The sequence below is a fragment of the Cervus elaphus genome, chromosome 13, assembly GCF_910594005.1.
Source record: "Cervus elaphus chromosome 13, mCerEla1.1, whole genome shotgun sequence".
NCBI classification, from domain to species: domain Eukaryota; kingdom Metazoa; phylum Chordata; class Mammalia; order Artiodactyla; family Cervidae; genus Cervus; species Cervus elaphus.
In genome coordinates, this window is record NC_057827.1 from 30,409,818 (window position 1) to 30,424,917 (window position 15,100).

The 15,100-nt window shown below is 45.3% G+C and overlaps 1 protein-coding gene across 4 annotated transcripts in view; it reads left to right on the top strand.

Moving 5' to 3' along the window:
• IL16 (interleukin 16) overlaps nucleotides 1-15,100 on the top strand; it is a 112,539-nt gene that overhangs the window by 70,946 nt on the left and 26,493 nt on the right. For all 4 annotated transcript variants that reach the window (XM_043921373.1, XM_043921372.1, XM_043921376.1 and 1 more), the window contains 4 exons: nucleotides 3,358-3,431; nucleotides 4,995-5,211; nucleotides 7,154-7,271; nucleotides 9,467-9,599. In XM_043921373.1, the coding sequence (XP_043777308.1) occupies nucleotides 3,358-3,431; nucleotides 4,995-5,211; nucleotides 7,154-7,271; nucleotides 9,467-9,599 (542 nt within the window). The remainder of the gene's footprint in view (nucleotides 1-3,357; nucleotides 3,432-4,994; nucleotides 5,212-7,153; nucleotides 7,272-9,466; nucleotides 9,600-15,100) is intronic.

A 15,100-nucleotide genomic window follows, 5' to 3' on the forward strand; every position in this document is an offset into this window, starting at 1 on the left:
TTACAGTGTTGTGCTAATTTCTGCTGTATAGCAAAGCGACTCAGTGATACACATTTATATTCTTTTTCATATTCTTCTCCATTATGGCTTATCACAGGATATTGAGTATAGTTCCCTGTGCTGTACAGTAGGACCTTCCTGTTTATCCATCCTCTATATACTAGTTTGCATCTGCCAATCCCAAACTCCCACTCCTTCCCTCTTTCAGCCCTCCACTGCTTTGACAACCACATACCTCTTTAGATAGTAGATCTTGAAAGTTTTCTCATCACAATGAAAAAAAAAAAAAACTTGTAACCAGGTGTGGTGACTAATATTAACTAGATTATGAGTTAAGCAAATTCCAGGAGATGGTGAAGGACAGGAAAGCCTGGGGTGCTACAGTCCATTGGGTCAAAAAGAATCAGACATGACTTAGCAACTGAACAACAACAATATTGTGGTGATTATTTCTCAGTGTATAATATGCTGAAAAAAATAAAAGAAGTAACTGAAAAACAATAAGGAAAGAATAGAACACAGTGAAAAGATAAATGTGAAAAAATAACTTAGAAATTAAAAAAAGTAAAGCCATTGAAATTTTAAAACAAACAAACCTTGGTGAATGGGTTAGACAGCAGATAAATGCAACTGTCAGGAGAATATGTGAGCTGGAAATTATCCAGGAGGCCACACAGAGCAATGGAGAAGAAAAAGATGAGCACTAGAGAAACAAGGAAAAGAGGTTGAGAAGGTCTAGAATAATCTAATGAGAATTCTAGAAAGAAAGAGCATCATGAAAGCAGGGGAGTGATAGGTAATGAGAACATGGTTAAGAATATTCTAGAATTATTTCAAAGCCCAGAACTTCAATATGAGGAAGCACCCCAATACATCCTAGTTAAAATTCAGCCTATTGAAGACAAAGGGAAAAGTGTATTTAAAACAACCAGAGAAAAAAAGATGGATTGTCTATCAATTCAGTTCAGTTCAGTCGCTCATTCGTGTCTGACTCTTTGCAACCCCATGAATTGCAGCATGCCAGGCCTCCCTGTCCATCACCAACTCCTGGAGTTTACTCAAACCCATGTCCATTGAGTCAGTGATGCCATCCAACCATCTCATCCTCTGTCATCCCCTTCTCCTCCTGCCCCCAATCCCTCCCAGCATCAGGGTCTTTTCCAATGAGTCAACTCTTCGCATGAGGTGGCCTAAGTATTGGAGCTTCAGCTTCAGCATCAGTCCTTGCAATCAACACCCAGGACTGATCTCCTTTAGGATGGACTGGTTGGATCTCCTTGCAGTCCAAGGGACTCTCAAGAGTCTTCTCCAACACCACAGTTCAAAAGCATCAATTCTTCAGTGCTCAGCTTTCTTCACAGTCCAACTCTCACATCGATACATGACCACTGGAAAAACCATAGCCTTGACCAGAAGGACCTTGTTGGCAAAGTAATGTCTCTGCTTTTTAATATGCTATCTAGGTTGGTCATAACTTTCCTTCCAAGGAGTAAGCGTCTTTTAATTTCATGGCTGCAGTCACCATCTGCAGTGATTTTTGAGCCCCAAAAAATAGAGTCAGCCACTGTTTCCACTGTTTCCCCATCTATTTCCCATGAATTGATGGGACCAGATGCCATGATCTTAGTTTTCTGAATGTTGAGCCTTAAGCCAACTTTTTCACTCTCCTCTTTCACTTTCATCAAGAGGCTTTTTAGTTCCTCTTCACTTTCTGCCATAAGGGTGGTGTCATCTGCACATCTGAGGTTATTGATATTTCTCCCGACAATCCTGATTCCAGCTTGTGCTTCTTCCAGCCCAGCGTTTCTCATGATGTACTCTGCATATAAGATAAATAAGCAGGGCGACAATATACAGCCTTGACGTACTCCTTTTCCTATTTGGAACCAGTGTGTTGTTTCCTGTCCAGTTCTAACTGTTGCTTCCTGACCTGCATACAGGTTTCTCAAGAGGCAGGTCAGGTGGTCTGGTATTCCCATCTCTTTCAGAATTTTCCACAGTTTATTGTGATCCACACAAAGTCTTTGGCATAGTCAATAAAGCAGAAATAGACATATAATGGACCCATAATTAAGTGACTGCAGATTCAGCAACAGCAATCAGGCCAGAAAGTCATGTTAAAAATACAAAAGCAGAGGACTTCCCTCGGGGTCCAGTGGTTAAGACTCTGTGCTTCCACAGTAGAGGGCACAGGTTCAATCCCTGGTTGGGGAACTAAAATCCCACATGCCTTGCAGTGTGGTCAAACAAAAACAAAACAAAAAAAACAAAACAGAGACAGTGCTGTCTGTTGGTGTATTGAATAGATTGAATGAATGGGAGAAAGTGATTTTCTGTGCACATAAAAATGGATTTCTGGATACAGAAAAAATTCTTCTCTTAGGTGTGTTAGTGTTGTGGAGACAGGACTTGGAGTAAAAAGCCCCCAGTCCTAATTCTTGTTACCATATGAACTTCAGACTTCTCTGAGCTCACTTTCCTCTTCTGTAAGACATGATCTTCATGGCATTCTGGAAACATCACATCCAACCCACATTTAGTGAGTACTAGGGAGGCCTCACCCAGAACTGGCCCTCGGGGAACAGCATCTGCTGTTACAAAGCTCCATCTTCAGGGAGGGACTCTCGGGCTATCAGTGACCACTGGGATGATGAGAGCTCTGAGAGTGGGAGGTGCCAGGTGCCCCAAGAGCACAAAATCGGAAGAGACTGAGAGGTTAAGAGGCAGTAGCTGGGACTTCCCTGGTGGTTCAGTGGTTAAGAATCTACCTTCTAATGCAGGGGACACGGGTTCGATCCCTGATTGGGGAACTAAGATCCCACATGCCGCAGGGCAACTAAGCCCACTCATGGTAACTAAAGAAAGCTTGTGGACCACAACAAAGACCCAGTGCAACAAAAAATAAAGAGATGGTAGCTGGAAAATGTAGGAGACACATGTTGTAGTTGAGAAGATCCATGGAAACAAGCACAGAGCTTCACAGATGACAGTGGAAAGGCAGGTGTATGATGTTTCAGCAAGTGGTCCAGGGGAGAGGGCGGCATGAGGGGCTGAAGCTGGAGGGGAAGAGGTGAAGCCAGGAGGTGGACAGGGAGCCGACTGGGCCAGGCCTTGGCTAAGGACCCTGGATCCCACCCTGGACCATAAGAGGGGCCAGAGAAGGCCCAGCCCTGCTGCCCTGCCCGCCTCTCAGTGGGAGAGAGCTGGGTGAGTAATGTGCTCTGTGGTGGTTTGTGCATCACACAGAGAGCTGGACAGAGGGTGGGGGAGGGCACTAGAGTTTAAGGTGGGGGTAACGCCCCCTGGGGGGCCACACTCTTCTCAGCTACAATTCCTCCCTCCTCCCTCTCCCAACAGGTGATGAAATTCTGGAACTCAATGGGGAATCGATGGCTGGACTGACACATCAGGACGCTTTACAGAAATTCAAGGTGACCGTTTGTTGTCCCTCTCTGGCCAAACGCTGGGGCCTCCAGACAAAGGAACCGAGCTCCCAACATCACCCTCCTTACTTCAAACCTACACATTTGAACTGTGGACTCCTTTGCGTGGGGCACCCCACTGACACCAATCTTGGCACAGTGCCCAAAAGAGGCCTTACTCAGGAAATCACAGTGTGGTCAGGACTGTTGTCAGAGGCCACATCAACTATCTAAGGTTTATAACACTGTTTCAGAACGTTCTGCGGAGAAGGCAATGGCACCCCACTCCAGTACTCTTGCCTGGAAAATCCCATGGATGGAGGAGCCTGGTAGGCTGCAGTCCATGGGGTCACGAAGAGTCAGACATGACTGAGCGACTTCACTTTCACTTTTCACTTTTATGCATTGGAGAAGGAAATGGCAAGCCACTCCAGTGTTCTTGCCTGGAGAATCCCAGGGATGGGGTCACACAGAGTCGGACACGACTGAAGTGACTTAGCAGCAGCAGCAGCAGCAAAACGTTCTGTGTATTTCTGTTACAATCTGCTTTAAGTTTTGAAGACAGTCACTGAAAGGTATTTTCTGAGTCTCTGACTAGTTAGTTCAAGACTATCTTTTTGGCATATATATGTATATATGTGGTATTTGCACACACGTGTTCAGTTGTGTCCAGTTCTTTGTGACCCCATGGACTGCAGCCTGCCAGGCTCCTCTGTCCATGGCATTTCCCAGGCAAGAATATTGGAGTAGGTTGCCAATTCCTTCTCCAGGGGATTGTCCGGACCCAGGGATTGAACCTGTGTCTCTTGCATCTTCTGCATTGGTAGGAGGATTCTTCACTACTGAGCCACCTGGGAATGGGCTTCCATATAGTTCATCTGGTAAAGAATCCACCTGCAATGCAGGAGACCCCAGTTTGATTCCTGGGTCAGGAAGATCCACTGGAGAAGGGAACGGCTACCCACTCCAGTATTCTGGCCTGAAGAATTCCATGGACTGTATAGTCTATGGGATCGCAAAGAGACACAACTGAGCAACTTTCACTTTCACCTGGGAATATATGTGGTATATAAGATGTCATATCCATATTCAGACATACAAATATATATCATGTATATGTATACATGGGCTTCCCTGGTAGTTCAATGGTGTAAAATAAATCCCCCTGTCAACGTAGGAGAAACAGGTTTGATCCCTGAGTCAGGAAGACCCCCTAGAGAAGGGAATGGCAACCCACTCCAGTATTCTTGCCTGGAGAATCCCATGAATAGAGGAGCCTGACAGGCTATAGTCCGTGGGGTCCCAAAGAGTCAGACGTGACTGAACAACTAAACAGGAATCAGAGATGACTGAACAACTAAACATGAACAACTAAACAACTGCATATGTATATATAGGTTTCCATATCACACACACACACACACACACACACACACACACACACACACTCTCTGCTACATGTTCTTCAAAAACATGTTCTTCCACTACTGTTATTCACAAAAAAATAGTAATAAATAAAATGTCGGCCTTGCCCTGAGCTGCTGCTGGAAGCTGTGACCCTCTCTATTTCAGCAAGCCAAAAAGGGGCTGCTCACCCTCACGGTCAGGACCCGCCTGACGGCCCCCCACTCCCTGGGCAGCCACCTGTCACCCCCACTGTGCCGTTCCCTGAGCTCCAGCACCTGCATCACCAAGGACTGCGGCCCCTTCGTCCTGGAGAGCCCCGGGGCTCCCGCCAGCAGCACCAAGCCCAATGACAGGATCCTGGTGGAGGTGTCGCTGAAGAAAGGTAGGCAGGCGCTGCCTCCTGGGGCCTCACTGTCCTCCTCCACCCTCTGACTGGACCCCCCACTTCTGAGCTGTCTCCCAGATTTTCCTAGGGGGAATCAGGCCGGGCTGTTGTCCTTAAACAGATTTTTGTTATTGGCGTATAGTTGCCTTATGGCTTCCCAGGTGGCTCAGATGGTGAAGAATCCACCTGCCAATGCAGTAGACGTGGGTTTGGTCCCTGGGCCAGGAAGATCCCCTGGAGAAGGCAATATCAACCCACTTCAGTGTTCTTGCCTGGGAAATCCCATCTACAGTCCATGGGGTTGCAAGGGTCGGAGACAGCCAAGCGACTGAGCACACACACGGTTGATTTACAATATCGTGTTAGTTTCTGCTGTACAGGAAAGTGAATCAGCTGTGCATATACATATATCCCTCTTTTTTGGATTTCCTTCCCACTTAAATCACCAGAGAGCAATGAGTAGAGTTTCTGTGCTCTACAGTAGGTTCTCATCAGTTAGCTATTTTATACATAGTAATGTATATATGTCAATCCCAGTCTCCCAGTTCATCCCACCTCCCTTTCCCCCTTGGTACCCATACGATTGTCCTTGATGTCTGTGTCTCTGTTTATGATTTTCCAATATTTTATGATTATTGTTTAGCCCCAGGGTCTAGGGCTCTGTTTGTTAACAGAAACCCAGGACACGCATCCAGATTCAGTCAATTCAGTCAGTGTGTTCTGGTGCAGTGGTTAAAATAAAACAGAATGAAGCAAACGCAGGTCTCTCTCTCATGCATACACACACACACGACCAGGAGTTACAGCTCTATGGCTAATCTGCTGGGACCTTGGATAGGTCACTTGCCCTCTCTGGGATCTTTTTCTTACTTGCAACAGAGAATTGAGATGCTCTCACACCCAGACATTTGAAGATCAACATCCAGTCCCTTCACCACTCGGGGTGGATGCTGACAGCAACGGGCTCAGCAGCCCCTCCCGGCCAGAGTGCAGCCAGGCTGAGACCTGGAGGGTGAAGAGGAGGTGGCCGGCCCAGATTGTTGGGAGAGAGGGAAGGCCAGTGTGGCTGCAGCAAGGTGGGCAGGATGAGAAGTGGTTTTGGAGCCCTTGGTGGGGACAGAGAGAAAGAACCTGCAGGCCTTTGTAGTTTTGTTGTTGTTGTTCAGTTGCTCAGTTGTGTTTGACTCTTTGTGACACCATGGACTGCAGTACACCAGGTTTTCCTGTCCTTCACTATCTCCCAGAGTTTGTTCAAATTCATGTCCATTGAGTTGGTGATGGCATCCAACCATCTCATCCTCTGTCACTGTCTTCTCCTCCTGCCCTCAATGCTTCCCAGCATCAGGGTCTTTTCCAGTGAGTTGGCTCTTTGCATCAGGTGGCCAAAGTATTTGAAGCTTCAGCTTCAGCATCAGTCCTTCAGTGAATATTCAGGATTGATTTCCTTTAGAATTGACTGGTTTGATCTCCTTGATTGATTCTCTGCTAATTGCAATTGGAAATCCTTGAGGGACTTCTGAGCACTTTCTCCATGATGAGCCATGTTCCAGCCATACTGGCTGGCCTCCTTGTTGGTTCTGCAACCTGGCCTGCTCTCCTTCCTTCTTCCCTGCCTCCCATCTTCCCTCTTTCCTCCTTCCTTCCCTCCCTCCGTCTGTCCCTTCCTCCTTTCCTTTTCTCATTTTTCCTTCTCCCTCCATGTCTTCCTTCCTTCTCTTTCCCTATTTGATCTCAGCATCCTCATCTGCCTTGGTCACTAGTTTCTGACCCCTGAGCAGTGCCTGTTCACAGTGATGCTCTGTGACTATGCACGTAGTGAATGCATTGATCAATAGGAGACACCAGCTAACCCAGGACAAGTTTGGGCCCCTGACAGACCAGCACACACCTGGTCTAGTGCAGTCACAAGCCCCAGCCTCCACCCTGTTCTGTCTTCCAGAGGCTGGTGTCGGGCTGGGCATCGGACTGTGCAGCATCCCCTATTTCCAGTGCATTTCCGGCATCTTCGTTCACACACTGTCTCCAGGATCCGTGGCACACCTGGATGGTCGACTGCGGTATGTCCCGATTATGTTTTGGAAAAGATCTTAGGGAAGGAATTCCTTAGTGTGTCAGGAGATTGATCGGAAGATGAGATCTTTAAAATTGTCCAGTGATAGCTCAGAGCCTTGATCCTCAAAGTGTGGTTCCTGGACCAGGGGCATTGACATCCCTTGGGAATCCCTTGGACATGCAGAATTCCAAGGCCCTCCCTGATTCACTGAATTGAAACCAGCATTTTTAGGAGATCCTGGGGAATTTGTACACACATCATCATGTAAGAAATATTGTTTCAGAGAATAATGGCCAGAAACAGAAAACATGAAGTGAACACACTTTAATTCAGATGTAACTGATGTTGATTGTATAGTGACATAAACAGGAGGTTCAAGGAGGTTTGCCTGTGTAGTCTATGTGGAAAAAAAAGCTTACTGAGTAAATCAGTAGGATTAACTCCATTTCTTGGTAGCACAAACAAAAGATTTTTCGGCATTTTATGTATGTCTTTTTACAAATAACTTCTAAGAGAAGTAAAAATCTAAATTTTATTTTCAACAAGTTATCTGAGTCTAGTAATAACATTTTATTCCAGTTTAACTTGTTAGAATACTCAGTTCCACATTCATATATGGTTTATCTTCTCTCATCGAGCATATGATATATGCTGGTAGCTCAGTAGTAAAGAATCTGCCTGCCACGCAGGAGATTCCTGGGTCAAGTTCAGTTCCTGGGTCAGGAAGATCCTCTGGGGAAGGAAATGGCAACCCACTCCAGTTTTCTTGCCTGGGAAATCTCATGGACAGAGGAACCTGGTGGGCTACAGTCCATGGGGTCACAAAGAGTCGGACATGACTTAGCTACTAAACAACAGCAATATATGCTATATATTTATATGTATCCCAGATAATATATCTTCATGTATACCTTCTCTACTGAGTTTGGGTTTTGCTAAATCAGCAGGGTTTGGCCATATTTTAAAGGTCTTCCTATCACTATAGTATGTACAGGCTTGAATTAATGATGGGTTTGCTGCTATCCTAGGCAGGAGGGTGATGGCTGATTGGCTGAGCTGCTGTGCTGTCATCTGAGACAGCGTGGCTCAGTCAGAGTGATGGTTTTAGTCCAAATCTCTTGAGACAGTCTTCCTTCTTAGACTTGAGCTGAGTAGGGATTGCTTTGGAAACTTTCACTTTCCTTGGCATCAGGTGCTATCTGGCGATGGTCTTTTACAGCAATGAAAATGTGTGCTTTCTTAGCAAGAACGGGAAAGGGGGACCAACTCTGCATTAGCAATGTAGAAGAAAGAAGCAGCCGATCACAGCAGCAGGAACCATGAAATCAGTGTCAGGAGACCTAAATTTCAGTCCCAACTCTGCTGATAACCAGCTAGGGCAGAGGATGGCAAATGAGGGCCCACCATCTGTTTTTTTTTTTAAATAAAGTTTTATTGGAACAAAGCCGTGCTCATTCATTTACATATTCTCTAAGGCTGTTTTTTTTATGCTATGATATCAGAGTTGCAGAGTTGCGATAGAGATGGTATGGTCTCCAAAGCCTAAAATATTTACTATGTGGCACTTAACAGAAAAAGTTTTTAGTCCTTAAGTGAGGTCTTATTGAGGAGATAATTTCACCCTCTCTGCCTCATTCTCCCCATGTGTGAAGCAAGGGAATTGGTTTGTACAAATTCCCTGTTTATCGAAGCAGCCTTATTTTTTTCTACCTCATCACCCCCCCACCCATTTCCTGCCTTATAAGAATGAACTCCATTGCCTTCCCAATTTATTTCTTTTTGTAAGAACCTCAACCAGTGATTTCTTCTCTACCTTTTAGCACATCCCATTCGTTCATTCCCTTACACATTCTGCGTATGGGAACACAGAAGGCCCAACAGAGGACATGATCAGTTCACCTGTGGTTAATTGGTTAATCCATTACACTGGTTAAACTACACACTTCATCTCATTTGAGTTTAAGTTATATGGACAAGGGCAGAAAAAAGTTACAAACTGTGGTGAATGTTGCCCCACTCTGGGATGCACCGTCTCCCATTTTGTGGTCATGCATGAAGTGGGTGTGTGATGAGCTGCTTTGGTCAGTGAATTTGGGGTCTCATCACGTAGCCTAGGAAGGAGTGGGACCTTGGGGACTCAGTCGTGCACATGCCCTGTGAATGAGCTGCCTGACAGCTCCCTGTTGCTGCCTTTTGCAGATGCGGCGATGAGCTGGTGGAGATCAACGACTCCCCCGTTCACTGCATGACACTCAACGAAGTCTATGCCATCCTGAGTCACTGTAACCCGGGTCCCATCCCCATCATGGTTAGCCGCCATCCGGACCCACAGGTGACTCCCCCTGAGCATCCTCTCCCTCCCAGGCCCACTCCCGCAGGACTCCCATGGGAACAAGAAGTGGATGAACGTGCAGACATTGTTAACTGAGTTTGAACCAAACATCTGTACTAACAAGTTTCTGCAGCAGAAGTCCTATGCAAGCTCCTAGACACCGAGGCACTTGGCATTAGCTCAGGGAGGTTCTTGTAGCTGATTTACAGGCCCGAGGGCTGGAAAACATAGACCCAGAGTTCCTGTTAACAGGTAGAAGAGATTCACTCGTCCATGAATCCAGCAGGTCCCCACTATGTGACTCTCTGGAGCTGGGTGCTGGGCACACAGGGAGAGTGAGTGAGCTCATAGCACACAGTCCTGCCCTCCAGATCCTTACATTCCCACGAGACTGGCAGAGAAATCATTGCAATATTGCAATGATTGCAATATTGCAAAATTGCATGGTCGGTACTATAAGAACACAGGGATACAGAAAGGAAGGCTAGATAAAAGCAAGATGTACAGAAGTTAGTTTTCTCCAGGCAAAGGCTTTGTGCAAGGTCATTCCAGGCAGCAGGGACACAGCGGTAAGTTGCAGAGTTGTGAAGTCACCTGCCGTGGAAGGAGGGAGGGGTAGGTTTTCAGGACTGGGGTGCAGAGACGGGAGCAGAGGGTTGAGAATGGAGTTTGGTGAGGCATTGGGGTCACATGCCAAGGGCTTTCCACAGCACGCTAAGGTGTTTGCATTCTGTGGGTGGTGATGAGCTAGGGGAGTCTGAAGCTCTAGCTGTAACATGTTCAGATTTTTCTTCTTACCCTTTGATTGCTTTGCAGAGGACAGGATGGAGTAGGTGGAGTTGGAGTTTTTCAGAGGAAGGAAACAGATGATGGGGCCTGAATTAAACAGCAGATGTGGGAGGAGAATATAACAGAAGGGGCAGCAGGAGGCAACATGGAAAGAATCAACAAAATCTGCTGGCTGGGGACTTCCCTGGCAGTCCAGTGGTTAAGGCTCTGCACTTTCAATGCAGGGGCTACAGTTTTGATCCCTGGTCGGGGAACTAAGATCCCACATGCCTTGTGGCATGGCCAAAAAATAAACAAATAAATAAATGAAATAGACCAGCAACAAGGATTTTAAAAACCATCTTCAATTCCCAGATGTTGGGGGAAAAAAAGAGATCTGTTGGCTGATTAGGTTTGGGATAAGAGAGAGGGGAGCCTAGGAGGACTGGAGTGTTTTTAGATTGGAAGACGGAGCGATGGCAACACCACAGCCAGAACAGAGAACTGGAGAAGGGAGTGTACTTGGGAGGAAAGAGAATTGTTGAGGCAGTCCAAGCTCGAGTTGGAAAAGAATTTCCAGACACAGAGCAGTTCAGAGGGGAGTGAGTGTTTTAAGAACAAAGAGCAGAGATAATGTGGGCAATGGGAGCACAGCAGGCCAACCTCCAGGCAGACCTGGCAGACCAGGAGAAGCCTACAGTTTCTGTGGGTTAATAGTCAATTTTTGTAGCCTCAAGACAAAGAAAATTCCTGCTGGACGGTAGGTGATTGGTTGGGGCACCATAGGCTGTTTACTGGAGTGGGCATCTTTGCCTAATTGGGAGTCAGGAAGCTTGTTAGTGATGATCATGAGGCTTTTGGCAAAGCCAAAGGGGCTCAGTCAGCTTCAGAGGTGACCTTGATTCTGGGCTCCACTTCTGAGGAGGCCTAACACCTGTGACCTTGGGGCAGAACTCAACAAGAATGATCTCATTTGGGGACCGGTAAGATGGAGGCACTGTAGGGTATTTAGTTAGACAGGCTAGCAGGCAGTTAGCTTTAAGACTGATAATGGTTGGCTTTAGAAAAGGCAGAGGAACCAGAGATCAAATTGCCAACATCCATTGGATCACCAAAAAGGCAAGAGAATTCCAGAAAAACATCTACTTCTGCTTTATTGACTACGACAAAGTCTTTAACTGTGTGGATAACAACACACTGTGGAAAATTCTTAAAGAGGTGGGAATACACCTTACCTGCCACCTTACCTTACAGACCACCTTACCTGCCTCCTGAGAAATCTGTATGCAGGTCAGGAAGAAACAGTTAGAACCAGATTTGGAACAACACACTTGTTCCAAACTGGGAAAGGAGTACGTCAAGGCTGTATATTGTCACCCTGCTTACTTAACTTCTATGCAGAGTACATCATGAGAAATGCCAGGTTGGATGAAGCACAAGCTGCAATCAGTATTGCTGGGAGAAATATCAATAACCTTAGATATGCAGATGATTACCACCCTTATGGCAGAAAGAGAAGAAGAACTAAAGAGCCTCTTGATAAAAGTAAAAGGAGAGAGTGAAAAAGTTGGCTTAAAACTCAACATTCAAAAAATGAAGATCATGGCATCCAGTCTCATCTCTTCATGGCACATAGATGGGGAAACAATGAAAACAGTGAGAGACTTTATTTTCTTGGGCTCCAAAGTCATTGCAGATAGTGACTGTAGCCATGAAATTAAAAGACGCTTGCTCCTTGGAAGAAAAGCTATGACCAACCTAGACAGCATGTTAAAAAGCAGAGACATTACTTTGCTGACAAAGGTCCATCTAGTCAAAACTATGGTTTTTCCAGTAGTCATGTGTGGATGTGAGAGTTGGACTATAAAGAAAGCTGAGTGCTAAAGAATTGATGCTTTTGAACTGTGGTGCTGGAGAAGACTCTTGAGAGTCCCTTGGACTGCAAGGAGATAAAATCAGTCAATCCTAAAGGAAATCAGTCCTGAATATTCATTAGAAGGACTGATATTGAAGCTGAAGCTCCAATAGTTTGGCCATCTGATGCGAACTGACTCATTGGAAAAGACCCTGGTGCTGGGAATGATTGAGGGCAGGAGGAGAAGGGGATGACAGAGGATGAGATAGTTGGATGGCATGACCAACTCAATGGACATGAGTTTGAGCAAGCTCCGAGAGTTGGTGATGAACATAGAAGACTGGTGTGCTGCAGTCCATGGGGTCACAGAGTCAGACATGACTTGAGCGACTGAACTGAACTGAACTGAACTGAGTGGCTGGCAAGTGAGATGCAGGTGGGAGCACAACTTGGGAAGTGCAGCCATGGGCATGGGTGTGATGACTTTGGGGACCCTGGTGATAATCACCATCAGTCTTTACTTCACTCAATGTGTTCCAGGTGGGTTTGCCAAAGACCTGACATACACAATGGCATTTAGTTGTTGTCCAACTCTGAAGCAGGTATGATTTTCCCCTCCATCTCACAGATGAGAAAACTGAGGCTTAGAAGGGAAAAGGCACTTGCCCAATGGTGGAGCTACAAAGTGGAGAGGCTAGGATTTAACCCCATGATAGCCTATGTTATTAATTAGTGGATTTCTGAACTCCCAGCAGAAGTAGGACAGAGAAGGGGATGGTGGGTAAGATCCACACAGGCCTGTGTGGCAGGGTTCAAATGCAGCCCTGCTCTGTAGTGAGCACTGACAGTAAGCACACTGGAGGAAATATTTATGTATTATTTGGCTGCACTGGGTCTTAATTGCAACACTTGGGATCTTCTATCTTTGTTTCGGCATGCAGACTCTTAGTTGTGGGTGGAATCTAGTTCCCTGATGAGGGATGGAACCCTGCAGTGGGAACACAGAGTCTTAGCCACTGGTCCACCAGGGAAGTCCCCAGTCTTAGCCGTTTTGAAGCATGGAGTCCAGTGGTGTGATGGACATTCACATTTGTTTTGCAGCCATAACCATCAGCCATTCCCAGGACTCTTCATTTTGCCAAAGTGATGCTCTCTACCCCTTAAACAGCCCTCATACCCACCTCTGGAGATGACTCTTCTACTTACTTTCTGTCTCCCACCATGTCCCAGAGCTCCCACTGTTTGCTCTCTGATTTTGACAACTCTGCATACATCATCTAAGTGGCGCCATAGGTGACTGGGCTCTTTCACTTAGCGTGGTGTCCATTAGGCTCACCTGTGCTATGGACTGTGTCAGCGTTTCCTTCCTTTTTAAGGCTGAATAAGATTCCATTGTATATAGAGGCCATATTTTGCACATCCCTTCATTTGTTGATGGACACTTGGGTGGCTCCCACCTTTTGGCTATTGTAAATCCTGTTGCTAGGAACCTGGGTGTGCAAATACCTATTCGAGTCCCTGCTTTCCATTCTATGTGGGTAATATACAGAAGTAGAACTGCTGGATCATATGGTAATTCTGTTTTTAATTTTTTGAGAAACTGCCATCTGTTTTCCATCTTGGCTGTCTCATTTTACATTCACACCAGCAACGCTTCAATTTCTCCATATCCTTATCAACACTTGTCACTTTTTGTTTATTTATTTATTTTAATGACTTGATTTTTAGTTTTGGCTGCACTGGGTCTTTGTTGCTGTTCAAGGGCTTCTCTCTAGTTGTAGTGCACAGGGTTCTCTTATTGCAGAGGATGGGCTCTAAGGTATGCGGGCTTCAGCAGTTGTGGCCCATGGGCTTAGTTGCCATGAGGCAATTGGGACCATCCTAGACCAGGGGTTGAACCTGTGTTCCCTGAATTGGCAGGCTGATTCCGAACCACTGGACCACCTAGCCATCCTCATGGGTGTGAAGTGATATCTTGTTGTGTTTTTGAGTTTTTTTTAAGATTTTTTTTATATGGACCATTTTTAAAATCTTTACTGAATTTGTTACAATACTGCTTCCTATTGTTACAATACTGTTTTTTGTTTTGGTTTTTGGCCTTGAAACATGTGGGATCTTAGCACCTCTACCCCCTGCTTTGGAAGGGGAAGTCCTAACCACTAGACCACCAGGGAAGTTCTCTCTTGGTTTTGATCTGCATTTCCTTAATGATTACTGATGTTGAACATCTTTCCACATGCTTATTGGCCATTTGTCTGTCTTCTTTGGAAAATATCTATTCAAATCCTTTGCCCATTTTTACTTGTATGGTTTGATTGTTCTTGCTGTTGAGTTGTAGGAATCTGATTTGCCTAAGCCTTCTCCCATTCTGTGAGTCCCATTTCACTCTGCTGATTTTGCCCTTTGTTGATTGATACATGGAACATTTTCATTTTGATGTTATCCGATTTGTCTCTTTTTCTTTCTTTTTATCTATCTTTTTCTTTTTTGTCATCCAATTGTATCTATATTTTCTGTCCAATTTATATCATAGTTCTTTGATATGCAGAATATTTTCATATTGAGATTGTCCAATTTATCTGCTTTTTTTTTTTCTTTTGTTTCTTGTGCTTTTGGTGTCCAAAAAGTTCTTTTTAAAAACCCTCTGATTTTACTGTGAAGTAGGTTCTATTATTGTCACTGTTTTGCAGGGAAAATATTGAGGGTTAGAAGCTTAAGTTCCTTGTGTGAGTGTGTGGTTACAAAATGAGGGGACTGGGACTTGCACATGAGTCTGTTTGCTCCAGAACTCATACTTTTAACTATTACTCGAAGGTGATTAATTATTTGTGACAATAAGATGGCTATGGTTATGTTATGCCCGATGTCCAAATCCCCG